Source organism: Dipodomys merriami, unplaced genomic scaffold, assembly GCF_024711535.1.
Source record: "Dipodomys merriami isolate MVZ:Mamm:240054 unplaced genomic scaffold, mDipMer1.0.p SCAF_4, whole genome shotgun sequence".
Taxonomy (NCBI): Eukaryota; Metazoa; Chordata; class Mammalia; order Rodentia; family Heteromyidae; genus Dipodomys; species Dipodomys merriami.
The window spans coordinates 62,408,264-62,427,296 of NW_027205603.1; the positions used below are offsets into that span (position 1 = coordinate 62,408,264).

Consider the following 19,033-nt stretch of genomic DNA (forward strand, 5'->3'; position numbering starts at 1 on the left):
CAGGTCTCTATTCAGAAAATTTCGACCTGAGCCAAGGAGACCTAGGGTTTCTCCTATTCCATCCTGTAATGTTTTCAGAGTGTCTGCTTTGACTTCGAGGTCTTTGATCCATTTGGAGTTGATTCCAACACAGGCTCTTGACTATTGTTTGTGCCCTGGGCCACTTTGGCAGTCTTGGGAGACTTATGCACATCTTCTCCAATGATATTTTTAAATGTACAAAACTAAAAGCATAGTGTTACAAGGATATGCATTTTCTTTGAATCAACTAAGGTTTTATTTTATTGTATTGTAAAGGTAATGTACAGAGGGGTTACAGATACATAAGTAATGAGTGCGTTTCTTTGTGAATAGTATTACCCCCTCCCTTGTTTTCTCCTGCTTTCCCTCTCCCACCTGAATCTCCCCCCTTCTTTCCTCCCCCCCCCCCTCCAGCCAGGTTGTAAAGTTCATTTCCAACATAGTATCCAGTGAATATTGCTGTTGCCTTGGTTTAGCTTTTGTCCCATCAGCTAAGTTTTTAAAACTTTTTTATTTATATGTGTGAGTTTTGATGCTTTAGACAAAAATCTTAAAGAATTACTTAGATACTCTAATTTTCAAACTAACAATGAATATAAAGATTGTTCTGAGATTTCTGCAACAAGTCATCTGTGACATCAAACTATAATATCTATTGGTAACAAAGTGACAGGTTCCATTAAAAGTTCTGCATGGTTTATTGCATGCATTTATAGTTGAAGGAAATTCTGAATTTCAAGTAGAGGTTAATGAAAATAAATACATTATAATATTTCCTTTTCCAAGTTCACAGTCTAACTCCAAATCTATAAATATCTAATGAAATCCAAATAAAGGCAGAATCCTGCCTTAGAATAAACCTGCAAAATAACTGTTACCCATATTTCACAAATGAGTAAACTGAGGCTCAGAGAAATTAAGTAATGCGTCCATATTTTTTACCTATCAGAAAAGCAGGTGCAAGGACATAGTATCTGTGCGTCTTCTCTTTTGCCCCATGTGGCAGCTGTAGGAGAGTGGGGTTGTGGTTCCCACCCTGCTGTGGAGCTGACAGCCTCCAGTCACCTGTACCGGTGATACCCTTCAGGAATAATGCAGACATACAAGGAGTAAGTGGAGACCAGTCAATATACCTGGCTGACCGCTTTTATTTTGCCTGCTTTGAGCATTTCTTTTTTTTCAATTGTAAAGATGCTGTACAGAGGGGTCACAGTTACATGAGTAAGGTAATGAGTACATTTCTTGTCAAGCGTTGTTACCCCCTCCTTTGTTTTTCTCCTATTATCCCTTCCCTCCCCACCTCAATCTCTCCTTCCCTCCCACCAGAAGTTGTAAAGTTCATTTCCACAGTGTCTTGTGAGTCTCATTGTTGCAATGGGTCATCCTGTTTCCTTATTTCAGCATATTGTTATTCCCCATCCACTTCCCCAAATTAGATATAGGTATATACAAGATGCAGGATACCAAAATCAAATACAGTGATAACAGGGTATATATCATAGAAGATACCAAAAAAATCACATAGTGCAATAAAAACAACAACAAAGAAAAACCTCTTGTGTCCATATCTTGGGATTCATTTCACTTAGCATCATCTTACATGGTCATATGTACATAGCTTTTGAGCTTTTCTGCTCATCTGATAAGATTATCCTAGTCATATACTAATTATTGCATTATAAGGGAAACCATGGGATCTATGTGTCTTTGGGTCTGGCTTACTTTACTTAATATGATTTTTTCCAAGTCTTTAATTTCCTAACAAATGGGGCAATGTCATTCTTTCTGATGGAAGCATAGAATTCCATTGTATATGTAAAACACATTTTCTTGATCCATTCATCTACTGAGGGGCATCTGGGTTGGTTCTTTTCTAGCATTCTGTCTCCCCTAAGTGTCCTCAGCTGACTTCTCAGGATGACCATGGCTTCTCTCATGGCTACCTCCCGTCTCCTTGAAGCTGTTTATTACAATTCTCTGATGAGGAATATTGTTTGTCTTTACCCCCCTGAGTTCTCCTTATAGATACATACTTAAATTCTTTCCTATAACCGCTCTAATTTCTTACCTTGCTTTTATCTAAACTATACCTATTAAATTATCATGCCTCCTCTCAGAGCTAAATTGAGTTATCCTTTTTATTATTTTCCTTCGTTTTGCCTGAATATTTTAAAACTTAGGAAGTATGTAAAGCAATTGCTAAACCTTTCCCATGTCTCGGGATTCATTTAATGGTTTCTGTCATTCTTACCACTATATCATGTATTATTAGCCTCAAGATATATTATTAAACTTTACCTTAACTAATTTTTTTAACTTTTAGTATTTTCACTTACAGTTCAGTTAGTATGATCACCAGTTTTTCCCCTAGGAGTGGTAGACATTTTCTTTTCTCCAGAGTAATACTGAGATTATCAGAAGGCAAAATGATCATGACGGGTTCTGCTGAGGATGGGTTCAGCCCTGTTTTTTTTCTGATAAGAAGAAAAATTTGTGACACAGACTCCAAATTTGTTATTATCACATTATTGAGGAAACTTTTGAAGTTTCACTTGTATTTTGATCACTTATGGCATTTTTCCATCACCTTTACTTGATGTAGCTTTCTGGGAAGTATTTAATTTTTTATTTATGGTACTTAAAGTATCATTACATTCTGTATTCTAAGAATCTTGAAGGTTCCCTTTCAGTTATAAGAAATAATGGGGAGCTCTCATGTGCCTTTTGCCAAGGGCACATCCTGTGTGACTAGAATGAAATACAATGTCCAGGGCATCTGCTTCCCTCATCCCCCCCATACTTCCTTAGTGGGGGAGATGATTTTTACATTAAATGCATTTAACTGATACATTAAAGTTAAGAAATACAGTAATTGGACAACCTGTAATGTACTGTGTGTATGCATGGATAATGTTAAACCGGGTTAAGTATCTGTTTCCTCAAACATGCATCATTGCTTTTCTTTTCTTTTCTTGTCTTTTTTTTTTTTTCTTTTTGGTCATCCGGGCTTGAACTCTGGGCCTGGGTGCTGTCCCTCAGTTTTTTAGCTCAAGGCAAGCACTCTACCACTTGAGCCCCAGTGCCACTTCTGTTTTTTTCTGTGTATATGGTACTGAGGAATCGAACCCAGGACTTCAGGCAAGCACTGTACCACTAAGCCACATTCCCAGCCCCTCTCCTCTATGCTTTCTTAAGAAAAACAATTTTCTAAAACTCCAAAAAGTTGCTGTTGGGGCTCGGAAGGTGGCTCAGTGGTAGAGCGCTTGCCTTGCATGAATGAGGCCCTGGGTTCGATTCCTCAGCACCACATAAGCAAAAAATAAAAAAGCCAGAAGTGGTGCTGTGGCTCAAGTGGTAGAGCGCTAGCCTTGAGCTGAAGAGCTGAGAGACAGTGCCCAGATCCAGAGTTCAGGCCCCACGACTGGACCTAAAAAAAAAAAAAAAAAAAAAAAAGTTGCTGTTGCATTATTTCTTATCATACTTCTCACATCACCACCTTCACCATCTTTACCACCTCTACTGTTGTCCAAAACAAGACCTAATTATATGCTTATATGGGTCTGCACATACTATATACACATACTTGTATATATGCATTCTTTCTCTCAGCCCATGTTCATAGAGAGCTTTTTAAGTAGCAAGACTTATTTTAAGCTTTCTCTTCATCTTGTTTCCATTCTAGTGGATGGTAATAGCCTGGGGGGAAAATAGATAAAATATTATGTTACAGGATGACTATGGTTGAAGAGAAAAGTAAGAAGAAGAGATCTGATATAAGGGTATATTTAATTTTTGAGAAGGAAGATATCACTGAGATCTGAAATAAGATAATGAAGAGATCTATAGAAGAATCTAGAAGACAGTATCCTAGGGAAAGTGGAGAATTTTTTTCAAGGGGCTGATGGGAACCATGCTGGGCATGAAGTATGAGGAGAAGGCAATATACATGGAGTAAAGCAGAGAAAGGAAAGTAGAAGCCTGTGAGGTTATTGACATAAAGGAGGAGCCAGGTGGAGTCAGGCCTCTGGGGCCACTGTCTCTGAGAAGCCAAAACTCTTGGAAGCTCTTGGGCAGTGGAGTTTCAGGATGGAAATGACTATGTAAAATGACCATTCTGCTGCTGGGCTGAGAAGAAACCAAAGGTAAGCAGAACTGAAGCAAAGCAATTGTTCAGGTAAAAATAGATGCTGACTGAGATGGGATGACAGCAGGGGAGGACTGATAACTTGTCAGGCTCCAGATGTTCTTTAAGGAAAGAGCCAATGGGACTTCATCAGGCCAACTTAAGACCATAAGCCTTTCAGAGAATTTCAGACACACCATGTGAAGACAGAGAAAAAGAAAAGTTTTTTTAAAAGATTATTTTTGACCACCCCAACTTGTAGAGGCATAAAACTCAGCCAAGAAAAATAAGAAGAAACATTCAGTGGTGCATAAAGAGCCAAGACCTTGAAGTCCCAGACGCCAAGGAAAGAAAGTATTTCCAGGAATAAGCAATGTCAAGGGTGACTCCTTCAAATATTTGTACCCTTCTGCTCACCAGTCATCTCAATCTTGAATTTTTTTTCTAATTGCCATAAATCTTGTAAAAGGGAAAATTGATATCTGAGATGGGACATTCTACACAACATGTTTGCATTTAGGTCTTGAGAAATTGCCTAGGCTCTGCCCCTATCTTGGAAAACTACCTATCTTCATAACATTATAATATTGCTTGTATGTTTAATTAATTAATTCCTTTAAAGTGTATTTTCAAGTGCCTCTTCTCTAGTCCTAAGAACATATGAGTGGCTCTTCTCAGGCTACACATCAGCTCTTCTATCAAGATTTCTCCAATGTTTTCCATGGTTGCTTTCTCTTCCTCATACATGTTCATAGACCTCATCACATTTAATTTAACATCCAGCTGCTGCCAGCTGGTAAATGCTGTGCTCTAACAGAAAAACAGTCCTATACAATTAGATTAGAGGTGGCCAACACAGAGGTACAAGGACAAAGTAGATTGCATGTGACAGAGAATGCCAAGGCAAGGAAGTCACTTGAAAACATCCAACTATGTGGAACATGTCTCTTACCTACTGCTTGGAGAAATTAATATGAAGCCAGTAACATGAGACACTTGCCCAATGTGTGTATTATAGAAATTAAAATTTAATTGTGAAATCTCAGCCCAACTATTGATTATGTTACTAAAGCATCAAGAATGAAGTTATGACAGATAAGAATTTGTCATGTAATTTTTTTCCTTTTTTTCCAAGTAGTATTTTCCTAATAGTATAAGACTCTACTACTCAAAGCCTTGCACTTTTGAAGAAGGTACTCATCAATTGAGCCACCACCACCACCCCACCCTCTCAGTACTTTTTTTTTTTGTTTTTAAGATAAAATATTTGTGCTTTTCCATGGGCTAACCTTGGGCTCCAATTACAGGTGCCACCACCATGCCTAGCTTCCCATGTGAGCCTTTTAAAGTTTACCTGAATGTTACATTCCTTTCTGTCCTTAATCAAAATGACCAAAGTTCTATTTCCTGTATAATATAAGTAAAACACAGCACTTAGCCATTGCTCATGCCCTATCTTTAGGCTAGTGACTGACTATTGGTATCATTGTAGCACTTAATGAAGGGTTATGCATTTCTAGTAAATTTAAGGGCTATTCATGGACTTGACTAGAAGAAGATGAGACTGCATTGAGATATAGATTGACATTGTAAAAATGAGACTTCCTGAAAACACAGATTTGCCTCATAGCAGAATAAGTTTATGTACACACACTGAGTGACAAGGCTGGGAACAGGTGTCTATTTATTCTGTTCTTATCTCCAGGTTGCAGGGGCGGGGGGCTAAACTATAATAGGTATCTGCAATTTTAACATTAATGTAACTTAGCCATGGCTGCCTGTTTTCCCAAGCTGCAGTCAGTTTAGCTGTTAAATGAAAATAACTTACAGTATTCCACCTCACCACCATTTTTTCCCACACATCGCCCTTGGGTACCCATAGCTGTTCCAAAGTGCATATAAGAATGTGAACTTAAGGATACCCTTTAACCAGGGAGCATAGCCTTTATTTTTTCACCTTGCACAACAGAAGGAACCTCTTTACCTCTTCTCCAGTTCTGATTGTGGCCAGGGCTCTAGCTCTATGAAGAGCCACCACCTTTCCTGCTAGAGACAGAATTCTTGTGCCTTGGCACTACTTGGAGAGGTGGGTTTAGCCATCAAGCTCACACATCAAGAGATGATCTGCTTTGACAATTTGTTTTGAGCCTACCACCTGACCAAACATTATCACCACCATCATCTGTGAAATATTAAGTTTGTGGAAGAAAAAAAGTGGTACCAAGGCTGATTGCTCTCTGTCAGTGCTGACTTATTTCTTTGAAGATTAAAGGGAATGATTAACTCAAACAATTAGGAAATGCTTTTACTTTTCAGTTTGGGGATTCTGGTGTCATTTTAGGTCAAAACCAAAGATATGTTAAGAACCCTGAGAAAATAGGCCTATTTTCTCAATTATTTTCTCTAGACTATGAGAAATTAAAAACCTTTTAAGCAAGGGAGCCAAAGTTGGAAGGAAAATAGATGTTATTGAACTTGGGTCTGTATTTCTGAAGTATTGCCTGGGTTGTTTTATTTTATGAAAGCAAAGAATATAAACATCATCCTTATGTTTATAGCTGAAAGTAAGCATTTTAAAACAACGTAATATGTATTTTTAAACCATTTTCTACTTTTTAATCTTACGTTGCACCCAAAGAATGCTAATGCTTACCAAATAGTTTTTTGGCGTAATAGACTGGACTTTAAAAATAAAAGAAAAGGAAATAAAGAAGTGTTAGAGGATGTGAGTGTCACACATGACAAAGTTATGATTCCTCACCTCTGAGCAGATTTCAACTAATCTGGCAATCCCAACCGAAGAGGCTTCCTGAGAGCATTCCTCCTCATTGTACTAAGGATATTGCATGGTAATACATGACAGCATCCATGGCTCCTAGTAGAGAAATGCTTCCTGTATTAGAGAGAGAAAAGTAAGGGCTTAGAGACTGTATCTGAACTTGCCCTTGAGCTACTCATCCTCCTCAGCTATGGGCTGTCTCAATCAGCACTAGTTTCCTCAGGAATAAAACATTCTGGCTCCAGGAGCAGGTTTCTTCCTATACCCTGTACACAAGAGGATAGATATCTTGAATAACATGTGCTAAAAAGGGCGAGAAAACCAAACATGGCTTTGTCCTCTGCAACTAGCAATAACCACTTCGTATCTACACAGAGTGTGTCCCTAGCCAGCTCATGGCACACAAGAGAAATCTAGATGTTTGGGACAGCACATTCCTGAGAAGCAGCAGTTCTAAGAACCCAGCAACTTAGTTCCAGTTTCATCATGCACAGACATTTTGTTTCCCCAACTCCTTCATCATGTGCTAACAATTAGATAATGACTCCAGAAACGTAGAGAAAAGCAGTGTCATAGACAGTGGGTGGTTTGTTGTCTTGTTTATTGAAAGCATATGGAGATGTTTGTATATAAATAGAAAACAATAGAATCCTGCCTTCATGTTAACAGCAGCTAACACAACTGTACATAAATGCAAATCAAACATATCTCTACCTATGCCAGAATTCTGTTGGCATCAACCTATCCTATCTTATTTGAAAGGATATCTTATTATTTTAACTTATTTCTAGTTGGAAAGAAATTTCAGGTCCATGGGGTTCTTGTTTTTGTTTTCATTCTTTTCTGTGATTAAACTGCTTTATTAGCAGAAATGATCAATTCTTCCCAAGTAGACCTCATATTAGTCTTGTTGTTTCTTACTTCAAAGTGAAAAGTTGTGGCTGGAAGGTTAGAAGGCCTCCTTCAGGAAGCAGAATAGTAAAGGGTAGGGAACACATACTGAGACAGACATATCTGGGGGGTATTTGTTAGTTCTTATGTACTATTTACCAACTTCTCAATGGCTTGAAAATTAGAATTATAATAGCCGTGGTGTGTGTGTGTGTGTGTGTGTGTGTGTGTGTGTGTCTGTGTGTGTCTGTGTGTGTCTGTGTGTGTCTGTGTGTGTCTGTGTGTGTCTGTGTGTCTGTGTGTGTCCATACATGTGCCAGTACTGGAGCTTAAACACTGGGCCTCATGATCTCGCTTTTTCCACTCAAGGCTGGAACTCTACTACTTGAGCCAAATCTACACTTCCAGCTTTTTGCTGGTTGTTTGGAGATAAGAGATTCATAGACTTTTTTGCCCAGGTTGGCTTCAAATCAGGATCATGAGATCTCTGTCTCCACAGTAGATAGGATTGTAGTGTTAGCTACACTAGCACTTAAAGTGCCATTGTGGCACTTTTAGAAGGATCATGCATTTCCAGTAAATTTAAGGTTGGGAAGAGGTATCTATTTATTCTGTTCCTGTCTCCAGGCAGAGGGGGTGCTAAACCACAATAGGTATCTGCAATTTTAACACTAATGTAACTTAATAGTACACAGAGTGATCTGCACAGCATTTCACCACTGTTTGGTTTGTAGAAAGCATCACAAAAATGCTATCTATAAATGGTTTGTATTGGAGTCATGGTTGACAATCTGCAATATATTGATAAGCAGTGCTAAGAACAGCAACAATAAGGTTGATTCTGTTTATCAAGTGATAATTGTATGCAAGCCTTAACAGTGCAGTATTTCACAACCCATGAGTTAGATGCCATTACCATCTCCATTTTCTGAAGAGAGAAACTGAGACATGACACAGGCTGTCCCAGTCACACAATCTGAAGACTGATAAACACAAGGTTCCAATCCAATTTGGATTATCTCTGCTAATCCAGCAGCTACACAGGTAATCTAGGCCACCCTTGAACACTTATTTACATTACTCACCATGTGCCTGACAGCATCTTCTGCCACTGAACAGTGGCCTTTCCAGACTGTAAAGATTCCTGTCCATCTAGTACCTGTTCATTTTCAGTTAAAGAAAGCCAGAAAAAAACCTTAATGGCCATGTTAGATTCCCTCATAAATCCACTTTCACTTCTACAGAAGCTTTTTTTTCTTTAAACATGCTAGAATCTTCCTGTGTGCATTTATCTCATTCTACAGACGAAGAAGTCAAGAGTTAAGGGGACATAACAGGGAGAGAGAGAGGCCAGTTATCTGCCTTGGTAGCTCACAGTGCCAGTTGGTGTGTCAGGAATAGAACAGAGTGGGTCCAAGGCTGTGTCCACTGCACCAGACTGCTCATTAGTGGTGGGTCTGACAGCTAAACTGCTAACTTGCTCCACTGTTGACCTAAATAGTACATAATTAGGAGCAATTTGCCCGTCTTTCTTATTGGAAACATGAGATTGGCCTGTAATATAGGAAGTATTCACATACAAGATTGCCTACTCTGTTATAGTTGCAAAAGAGATTGTGTTTTTTTTCTCCTTTTTGCAAGGAAAGGTATAGTCCAGAATGGAAGGATAGAGCAAGTCCCATAAACAAAGAACAGGACTCCCAAAACACATTTCCAGCTGCAGCACAGGAATGAGACAAGCCCTGAATATAAGACATGGATGCAAATATTTTACATAGTATCTATTTTAATAATACAGAAGCCACACCTAAAAGCTAAGGTGGCTCCTATTATTGCATATGACTTGGGTCTGTTGCTGAAAACCTCAGTACCATGAAGATAAGAATCCCTTGAAACAAGAGTAAAATAATGTGAGCAGGCTTCTACTTTAACCCTCCCATCATTAATCACCAAAATGCTGATGGTCCAGGGTCTTACATTTAGATCTGACAATGCTGGCAGTGTGGTCTTTGTGAGCTCAGTACATTTCCACCACAAATGTAAATAAGCCACTGCACAGTGGAACCTGCTTTAGGGGGAAATACAGCCCTCACATTATGATGTAAGTGAATAATCATTCTAAGGCACCAATGAGTGTTACTTAACCACTCCAGTCCAGACTAATAATGGCATTACGGAGGTTTGGAAAGCATAGGATTTCAGAGCGAGCTGGACCAATTGCCAGCTCCATGCATTTGAGAAAGTCACTTGACCTTACCTATTCATTGAAATGGCATCAGTCGTAAAACTGCCTTGTCTACATCATAGACTGCCAAATAAAACCAAGGGAGATTCCATTCCTCATTGGCAAATGAAGAATGAGTAGCAGTGCCATCGGAGGATAGCTTGGGAATAACTCAACTGATGGGGTTAATCAGTCTTGGAAAAGAACATGGTTTCAGAGAAACAGAGGGCTTTATATTTGCAAGATAGGGCTGGGTAGAAATTTAGCTGTGCAGCCTGTAGAGGTGCCTGCTATTCTAAGCTCTTGCAGTGACAACACTGGCTACATGAAATCATCGAGTGCTTTCCTACCAGACTTTACAAGAGTTTACAAACTGGCAACCTGGAAAAGCTGCCTGCAATTAGGGTTTTACACCAGGGAGTGCAGTGTTTCATGTCTTGTTCTATTACTTCCCTCCCTAGGGAGTCAACAGATGAGACAACAACAAAATCAGAAACCCAAGACAAACCTGTCAGTTTGAGGCCTTTTAGCTTCAGCAGAACTCACAATTAAAATAAGATAGAAGGTCTCTTTGGAGAGAAGAGGTGCAGAAACAAGTCCACAGAGCATTCTTTCTTTCGTATGAGCATGGCCAAGACTCTCTGGAGATCTCTGCCTTGTAGGAGGAATTGTATCCCAGGATACAGCAGACTCTTAAGAAAATGGTTGAACGAATATTATTGCTAGTAAAAACTAATTGACTAAATTTAATACAATTATGTTTATTAGACTTTAAAAAAATCCTTCCAAGTCAATCATTGCTTTTGGCAAATCCCAGGATGAGTAATTTTGCATTGCAAAACCTTGAAGTAATATGCAGACAGACCCCCAAGCTGGGCAGAGCAATAGCAACGTACGATTTGGTAACCACATGCAAAGAGGCTGAGAATTTGGTTATTGTTGTTTAGTAGTTGCCAAGGAGAAAGCACAGAAGCAGCAGATAGGAACCAAACACCTCCTCTCTGTGTCTTGCTCTCTCTTGTTTTTTTTTTTTAGGGAAATATTTCCAATTATAGTCTGGTGATGGAGTCTGACGCAGGAACCTTTCTTCCCACCGGGCTGCAGTTCAGTGGCAGTGAAAGGGCCAGGGACATAATGAAGGAGATCATGGGCCTGCTGAAGCATCTCAATGTCACCAAGGTCTTTACTGGAGGAGAAGGGACAGACATTAACTTCTGGATTCAAGCTGGAGTGCCAGGTAAGAATAACAATGAAGGAAATGTTCCTTACATCTGCCAACAGTTTGCAATAAGATCTCTCTGTAATCCTTCACAAGGGTTATTGACTGACTGACCATGTGCTGTGTGGAAACCTGAAGCCTTTGTCTATCAGGAATAATCTGATGGCTTCCAATCCTGGGATAATGGTAGTCAACTGTATTCCATTATTGATCTATCTCCTCTTTCTAAATGATCACTGAAGAGATTCTGATTTAATAATTTTAAGATTCATCCTAGAAATAAGTTGTTCCATTTCATTTTGTTTTTATTTGTTTGTTTTAAAGAAGTGTCTTTGGTAGAAGTAGCACAGTGATCTCACAATCAAAATTGGATAAACAAAAAGCAATACTACTCATGTCTTTCTAACTCAAGTCCTATGCTAAGAAACTTTCACTGACCCAAGTAATTCCCTTCCCAATACCATGGTATCTGACATTTTTTTCTCCTTAATTTATATTTTTATTGTAAAGATACTGTACAGAGGGGTTACAGTTACATGAGTAAGGTAATGAGTCCATTTCCTATCGAGCTATTACACCCTCCGTTATTTTTCCCCTACCATCCCTTTCCTCCCCACCTCCCCAAGTCCTCCCTCCCCTCTCCCACCGCCCCCCCACAAAGTTGTAAAGTTCATTTTCAACATAGTATCTTGTACTTCTCATTGTTACAATGGGTCATCCTGAATCCTTATTTCAGCATTTTGTTATTTTCCTTCCCCTCCCTAAATTAGAAAAATATATATACAAGATGCAAGACACTGGAATCAAATACAGTGTCAACAGGGGTTGTACCATAAGGGAAGAACATACAAATTAAAAAAATTACATAGTACATTATAAGTACACTAAAAAGAACAGCAACAAAGATAAAACCTCTTGTGTCCCTGTCTTGGGGTTCATTTCACTTAGCATCAGGTTATATGGTCATATGTACATAGCTTTTGACCTCTTCTGCTTGTCCTAGACATAAACTAGTTATTGCAGAGAAGGGAAATCATCATGGGACCTATGTTTCTTTGGGCTTGGCTTACTTAGTATAATTTTTTCCAAGTCTTTCCATTTCCTAACAAATAGGACCATGTCATTCTTTCTGATGGAGACATAGAAATCCATTGTCTAAATATATCACATTTTCTTGATGAATTCACTACTGAGGTACGGTATCTGGGTTGGTTCCATTTCTTAGCTATGGTAAATAATGCTGCAATAAACATAGTATGGCCTTGTTTGTGATTATTTGGGCAAATGCTCAAAAGTGGGATTGCTGGGTCATAGGGGAGCTCTATGTGGAGTCTTTTGAGGAACTTCCATATTGCTTTCCAAAGTGGTTGAACAAGTTTACATTCCTACCAACAATTCAGTAGGATGCCCTTTTAGCCATATCTCCTCTGGCATCTGTTGTTATTAGAGTTCTTGATTATAGATGGAATCTCAATGTTGTTTTGATTTGCATTTCTTTATGGCCAGAGAGGTTGAGCATTTCTTCATGTGTCTATTGGCCATTCTTATTTCCTTTTCAGAGAAGTCTCTCTCTAAGTCTTTGGCCCACTTATTAATCAGGCGGTTGTTTCTTTGAGGATTTGTTGTTGGGGAATTTAGTTTTTTAGTTCGAAGTGTATTTTAGATATGAGACCCTTGTCTGTTGTATGGCTAGTGAAGATCTTCTCCCAATCTGTAGGATTTCTTTTGATCTTGCTAGCTATGTCCTTTGCCATTCAGAAATTCTGCAGTTGCATGGAATTCCATTTGTCCATTCTTTCTTTGATTTGTTGTGTTTCTGGGTCTTTATTATGATATTTTTGGCCTGTGCCAAAGAGCTCTAGAGTTTCTCCTATTCCTTCCTGTGATGTTTTCAGGATGTCTGCTTTGACTTTGAGGTCTTTGATCCATTTGGAATTGATTCTGGTGCAGGGTGATATATGGGGATCTAGCTTTAGTTTTCTACAGGCCAAATTTGCCAGCACCATTTATGGAAGAGGCTGTTTTTCTTCCATTCTATTTTTTTTTAGCTCCCTTATCTAAGGTTAGGTGATTATCAGTCTGTGGGTTCCTTTCTGGGTCTTCAGTTTTATTCCATCGGTCCTCAGGTCTGATCTTGTGCCCAGTACCAAGCTGTTTTGATTATTATGGCTTTATAGTAGAGTTTGAAGTTTGGTATTGATATTCCTCCAGCTACTTGTTTTTGCTACCCGGGATCTTTTATTGTTCCATATGAATTTTTGGATTGCTTCTTCTATTTCCTTGAAGAATGAGGTTGGGATATTGGTAGGTATCACATTGAATTTGTAGATAGCCTTGGAAGTATTGCCATTTTTATGATGTTAATCCTCTCAATCCAGGAACATGGGAGGTTTTTCCACTTCCTTAATTCTGCTATCATTTCCTCAGGTTTTTAAAGTTTTCATCATAGAGGTCCTTCACTTCTTTAGTTAACTCCTAGGTATTTTATTTTTTGTGGGGCTATTACAAAAGGAGTTGCTTTCCTGATTTCAGCCACACTCTTCTCATTATTGGCATACAGAAAAGCCATTGATTTTTGAGGGTTAATTTTGTATCCTGCTACTTTGCCAAAGTTTCAAATCAGCTCGAGTAATTTGGGAGTGGAGTCCATGAGGTTCTTTAAATACAAGATCATGTCATCTGCAAAGAGGGAGAGTTTTACTTCATCTTTTCTTATTTGGGTCCCCTTTATTATTGCATCTTGTCTTATTGCTCTTGCTAGGCATTCTAATACTAAATTGAAGAGAAGTGGAGAGAGTGGATATCCTTGTCTCATTCCTGAATTTAGATGAAATGGCTTTAGCTTTTCACCATTAAGTATAATGCTGGCTATATGTTTTATCTGACTTTTTTTAACCATTATTCATTCTTTCAGAATAAGATCCTTCCTGCTATGTGTTTTTTTTTTTTTTTACTGGAAAGACTTCTGTTAAGAGTCTGAATGTAAACTGAATTTCTCTGACTGAATTTCACTTATTATGTGACTAGACTAGCCTGAAGGGAAATCTTAAGCCCTTGGGAGCAAGGATGAAATTGTAGTTATTTTATTTTACTTTATTTTATTTATTTATAAAATTCTAATATCTTATAATACAAACATGATTTTTAAAGTTACTTTTAAATTTAATAAAATTATAAAATCTGGCCAGGAATATTACAGGAATAGAAGTTGGAACAGAATGAAGACAAACTCATGCATCTTCCACGACAGGTCATGGAAAATAACTATTGATCTCAAATGTTTATGAACCAATATTGTTCCTTTCACATGATATCCAAAATCAAAAGAGTTATTGTTTGCCATGCACTGGTGGCTCACACCTGCAATCCAAGCTACTTATGAAACTGAGATCTGAGAATCTAGATTCGATGCCCGCTTGGACAGACAAATTCAAGAGATTCATATCTCAAATTAACCAACAAAAAACAGAAGTGGACAGTGTTTTAAGCTGTAGAGCACCAGCCTGGGGTGAAAAAGCCAAACAAGAGTGTGAGGCCTTGAATGTATGTCCAGATATATTCACACAGACATAGTTTAACATTGAAGTGTTTAACATTAACTGTTTCCAGAACAATTTTCAGGACTACAAACATACAGAACATATCACAGGCTTAAAAAACAATCAACAAAAAGGTATCAAGATCCTTGTGCTCCAGTTTTCTTTTTTCTTTTCTTTTTTTCTGCCTACAAAATGTGCTACATGGACCTAAGATATTTAGAAAGCATATTCTTGACATACTGTAGTTTTAAAGGCATACTTGAGGTTTTAAGTTTTAAACTAATTCTTCATCATTAAAAATAGAAGGGAATTTCCTTTATCCCAGTAAAGGACTCCAAATTCTCTCCAGTTGTCGTGTATATTTTAACCGTATTTTGAATTTTTTTCTAACAACATTTCTATTTCCAGTGACGTAAAATCTCTGGACATGAATGATGTCCCATGTATGTTGTTGATAAACATGATCAAAATATAGGAAAGCAAATTTCCCTCTAAGTAGTACAGAATCATTTGTTCAAAACTTTAACTTCCTTTCCTGGGCCTTATTTTTCACCAAGAAATATTTTAAATTTGAGAACCCCTATGAAAGTGGCTGAGTGTGAACTGTGAGGAAGAGGGCAATTTAGAGACCTGCTTTTAAGGAGAGAGAAGTCAAAGGGGAAGTGAGAAGGAACTGAAACCTGTGTCAGAAGACAGAAAACACTCCCACCCAGCTATTTCTTGCTTTGTTGTGTTTGATAATGAGAACTGGCTCCAGTTTTATTCCTTCACATGTCCATGCAATGTATGCTTTGTGGAACATGAGATGATCTGGGAGTGGGATGGTTCTGTGTGGAATGAGCAAGTTGATTCGATTGTTTTCACCTGAAGTAAGAAGGCCTTGTCCCTCTCCACCCCAGTGAGGTCAGACCGGATTTCTACCTAGTGACTGGAGTGGAGAGTTTGAGCCCATTATAATTGCTTAAGGATTATTAAGTTACAATTTCTTGAATTTCTGCTTCTGGGGTAAATCCTTTAAGGTTTTTGCAGATACTGTCTTTTAACCTGTACGGCAACCTATGAAGTAGATACAATCATATCTATTTTGCAGATGAAAAAACAGAGTCAAAGGGGCTAAATAACTTGCACAAGATACACTGCTTTACAATCAGATGTACAAGTCATTATGTTGAAAACGAAGTTTACAACTTTGGTGCGGGGGCGGGAGGGGGATTGGGGGGGAGGATTTGGTAGGGGGCAGGGGGAGGATGGGAAGGGATGGAGAGGGGAAACAAAGGAGGAGGCTACAATGCTTGATAAGAAATGTACTCATTATCTTGCCCATGTAATTGTAACCCCTCTGTACAGTATTTTCACAATAAAAAAAAAAAAGATACCCTGCTTTTAGGGTTGAAGTCACTCAGAACAGGCCATTTTGGTAGCCAGGTTAGTGGCTATTTAGTTCCCTGCAGCATACAAGAGTTCAGGGGAATGTTTTTTCTTTCATGAGATTGTTTTGCATACATTTATAAGATGATTTCTTTGTTGCTTTGTACGTCCCTCCCCCACAATATAACCCCTGTTTTCACTGTATTTGATATTGGTATACTTTGTGGAGGGGAAGGGAAAAATCAAATCGTTTAAATAGGGATACAGGTGGACCCATTGCAACAATGAGATATACAAGCCGTTATGTAGAAAAACGAACTTTACAACTTTGGCCTGGGGGAGGGAGGGAGGGTAGGGAAGGTGGAAGCAGGGCAGGAGATGGGTGGGGGAGGATGGGAAGGGATGGGAAGGGGAAACAAAGGAGGAGACTACAATGCTTGATAAGAAATGTACTCATTACCTTGTCCATGTCATTGTAACCCCTCTGTATGGTATTTTCACAATCAAAAAAAAAATTCAGGGGAGTTTGGAATGCTGGAATGGCCTTCTATATCTCTAGCAGTCTCTAAAATGTTTGTCTTAACTAAGTTATTGCTTATGCAGAAGATTTTAGTTCATTCCTGCTCAAAAATAATTTACCTCTGGGAGAAAGGAGTTATTGCAAAGAATCAATTCTTTCTTCTTACATTCTTTGTTCTGCTCATTCTATCAATCAGCGAGCTTTCTACAAAGTGAATGGTTCATTTAAATGACTATAAATGTTTCCTGGAATTCCTTTTTTATTTTCTTTAGAGTTTTTAAAGGATGAACTATATTGTGGTTGTGCCCTTGTTACTGTTGGGCTTCAAAAGATATCAGATCTTTGGTCTATTCCTGGAATAGAAACAATGGGATCTACTCACGTGACAATGCTTATTATCTAATGAAAACTTTAGGCACATAAAACAATCATAATTGGTCTGAAAAATAACATTAAATTATACCAGTTATGTACTTTGTATTTTTCAGGCAAACAGTAATAACTCAAGCCTAAGGAGAAGATTTAAAATACTATTTAAGTTAATATTTTAAATGATTTCTTACCTAACTTTAGAAATATTAATGACAAAAATATTTCTAAAATTGATCTCTTTTTATTTCTTCTTTTCTTCCACTGATTCAATAAACATTTATTGAGTCCCTAACATTGTCTAAACTTACTAAATTTCTGTAATTTGAAGTAAACATATTATGCTTGAGCCCTTATGTTTTTTAATTTTCCATATATGCTGAATACCAGCATAGTAGCTGAGGACACTATTTACAGAAGATAAATAGGTGAAAGGATCATTAGGGCGAAGCAGGATAATATCCTTCATACATGTAAATGAAATCCCAAATGAATAGCTAATCCAATAAGATATCAACCTGAATATAAGGCTTTGTGGGGGAAACAAAAACCACCTTGAATATAATTTCTATGTAAGCTTTATGTTATAATGTAGGATCTAGAATACTGACCTTCAGCCCCTCCCCCCTAATTTCTACCTCTCTTGCATATGACTGCTCTTCTCTTGAAATCTGTATGCTCCTTAAGTACACTCCTCATTCACTGGTGTTCATGAATTCTTTTTCAATCTATGCCCCTGCATTGCTTTTCTGAATTTTCAAAGCACTCTTTATCTTTATTCCTGATTCAGACACTTGAATTACACATATGCCATTGTCCTTTAATGGCTAGAGTTTAACATGCATTCTGCCTTCTCTATTGCGTTTTCAATACTTTGAGTTTAAGGTCAATGATTTCTACCTCTTTACCTCTTCCATAGCTTGTAGTTTAATCTAGAGAAATACCTAAATCTTGTCATTCTGACTTAAGTCAGAAAAGAAATAAAAACCCTGAAAATAATCGTTTTCTTGACAAGTTTTTAGTCCCTTAGGTTTGAGTATAGAGAAAATGAAAGATGCTCTGAAAAGACTCAAAACATTTTTTAAAAACTGAAAGAATATTAGGAAATCTGGAACAATTAGGATACGTTCTCTTAAATCCACAAAGAAGGAGAAGTTAAAAAAAAAAAGCTAGGCACCAGTAGCTCACACCTGTAAATCCTAGCTACTTATTAGGCTGAGATCTCAAGATTGCAGTTCAAAGCCAGCCCAGGCAGCAAAGTCTGTGTGACTCTTAGGACCAATTAACCACCAGAAAACTGGAAGTGGCACTGTGGCTCAAGTGGTAGAGTGCTAGCCTTGAGCTGAAGAGCTGAAGGACAGCACACAGGCCCAGAGTTCAAGCCCCAGACCCACCAAAAACAAAACAACAACAACAACAAATAACCCTTCTAGTAGTTTGATGATGTTTTAGCACAGTGGTGAAAAGCTGGTTCCTGATTCTTTCAAAGACAATACATGTGAATAACTTAAAGGAATCTCAGAGTTCAAGTTAGTCTCCCTTCACCTCAGATAGACTTTAAATCCTTAAAGTTTTTTCTAGCTGTGAGCTCAGGGTTAAAATGAGAGGATTCTGATTCACTCCATATACTGCAGTGTAATAGGTAGTTCACAGATTTCCATAGCCACACCCTTCTTGAACATTTTTCTTTTGAACATCTTCTACAAAATCCACAAAAATGGAAAATTAAATACTCTTTTCATGTGACGTAGGAGACAAAACCCTCTTTTACCCTATATCTGCCAAGAAGAGTTTTATCTTCAGTTTCAGAATCTGAATCAACCTTTTCCCCCCTAACATGTTGATTTGTGGTAGATAATGTGCTGGGGGGAGGAGTGGGGAACAGTGACTAGAGACCTTGAGTGTGTATTGTGCTTCACTTCTAACTACCTGTACATAGGATAGAATTTTTCTAATACTCAACTCATTGATAACCAAGCA

The 19,033-nt window shown here is 38.1% G+C and overlaps 1 protein-coding gene across 1 annotated transcript in view; it reads left to right on the forward strand.

Annotated features, from left to right (window-relative positions):
* Cpq (carboxypeptidase Q) overlaps positions 1 to 19,033 on the forward strand; it is a 425,857-nt gene that overhangs the window by 332,164 nt on the left and 74,660 nt on the right. Inside the window, exon 7 of the mRNA XM_069991811.1 lies at positions 11,074 to 11,275. Coding sequence (XP_069847912.1) covers positions 11,074 to 11,275 — 202 coding nt within the window. The remainder of the gene's footprint in view (positions 1 to 11,073; positions 11,276 to 19,033) is intronic.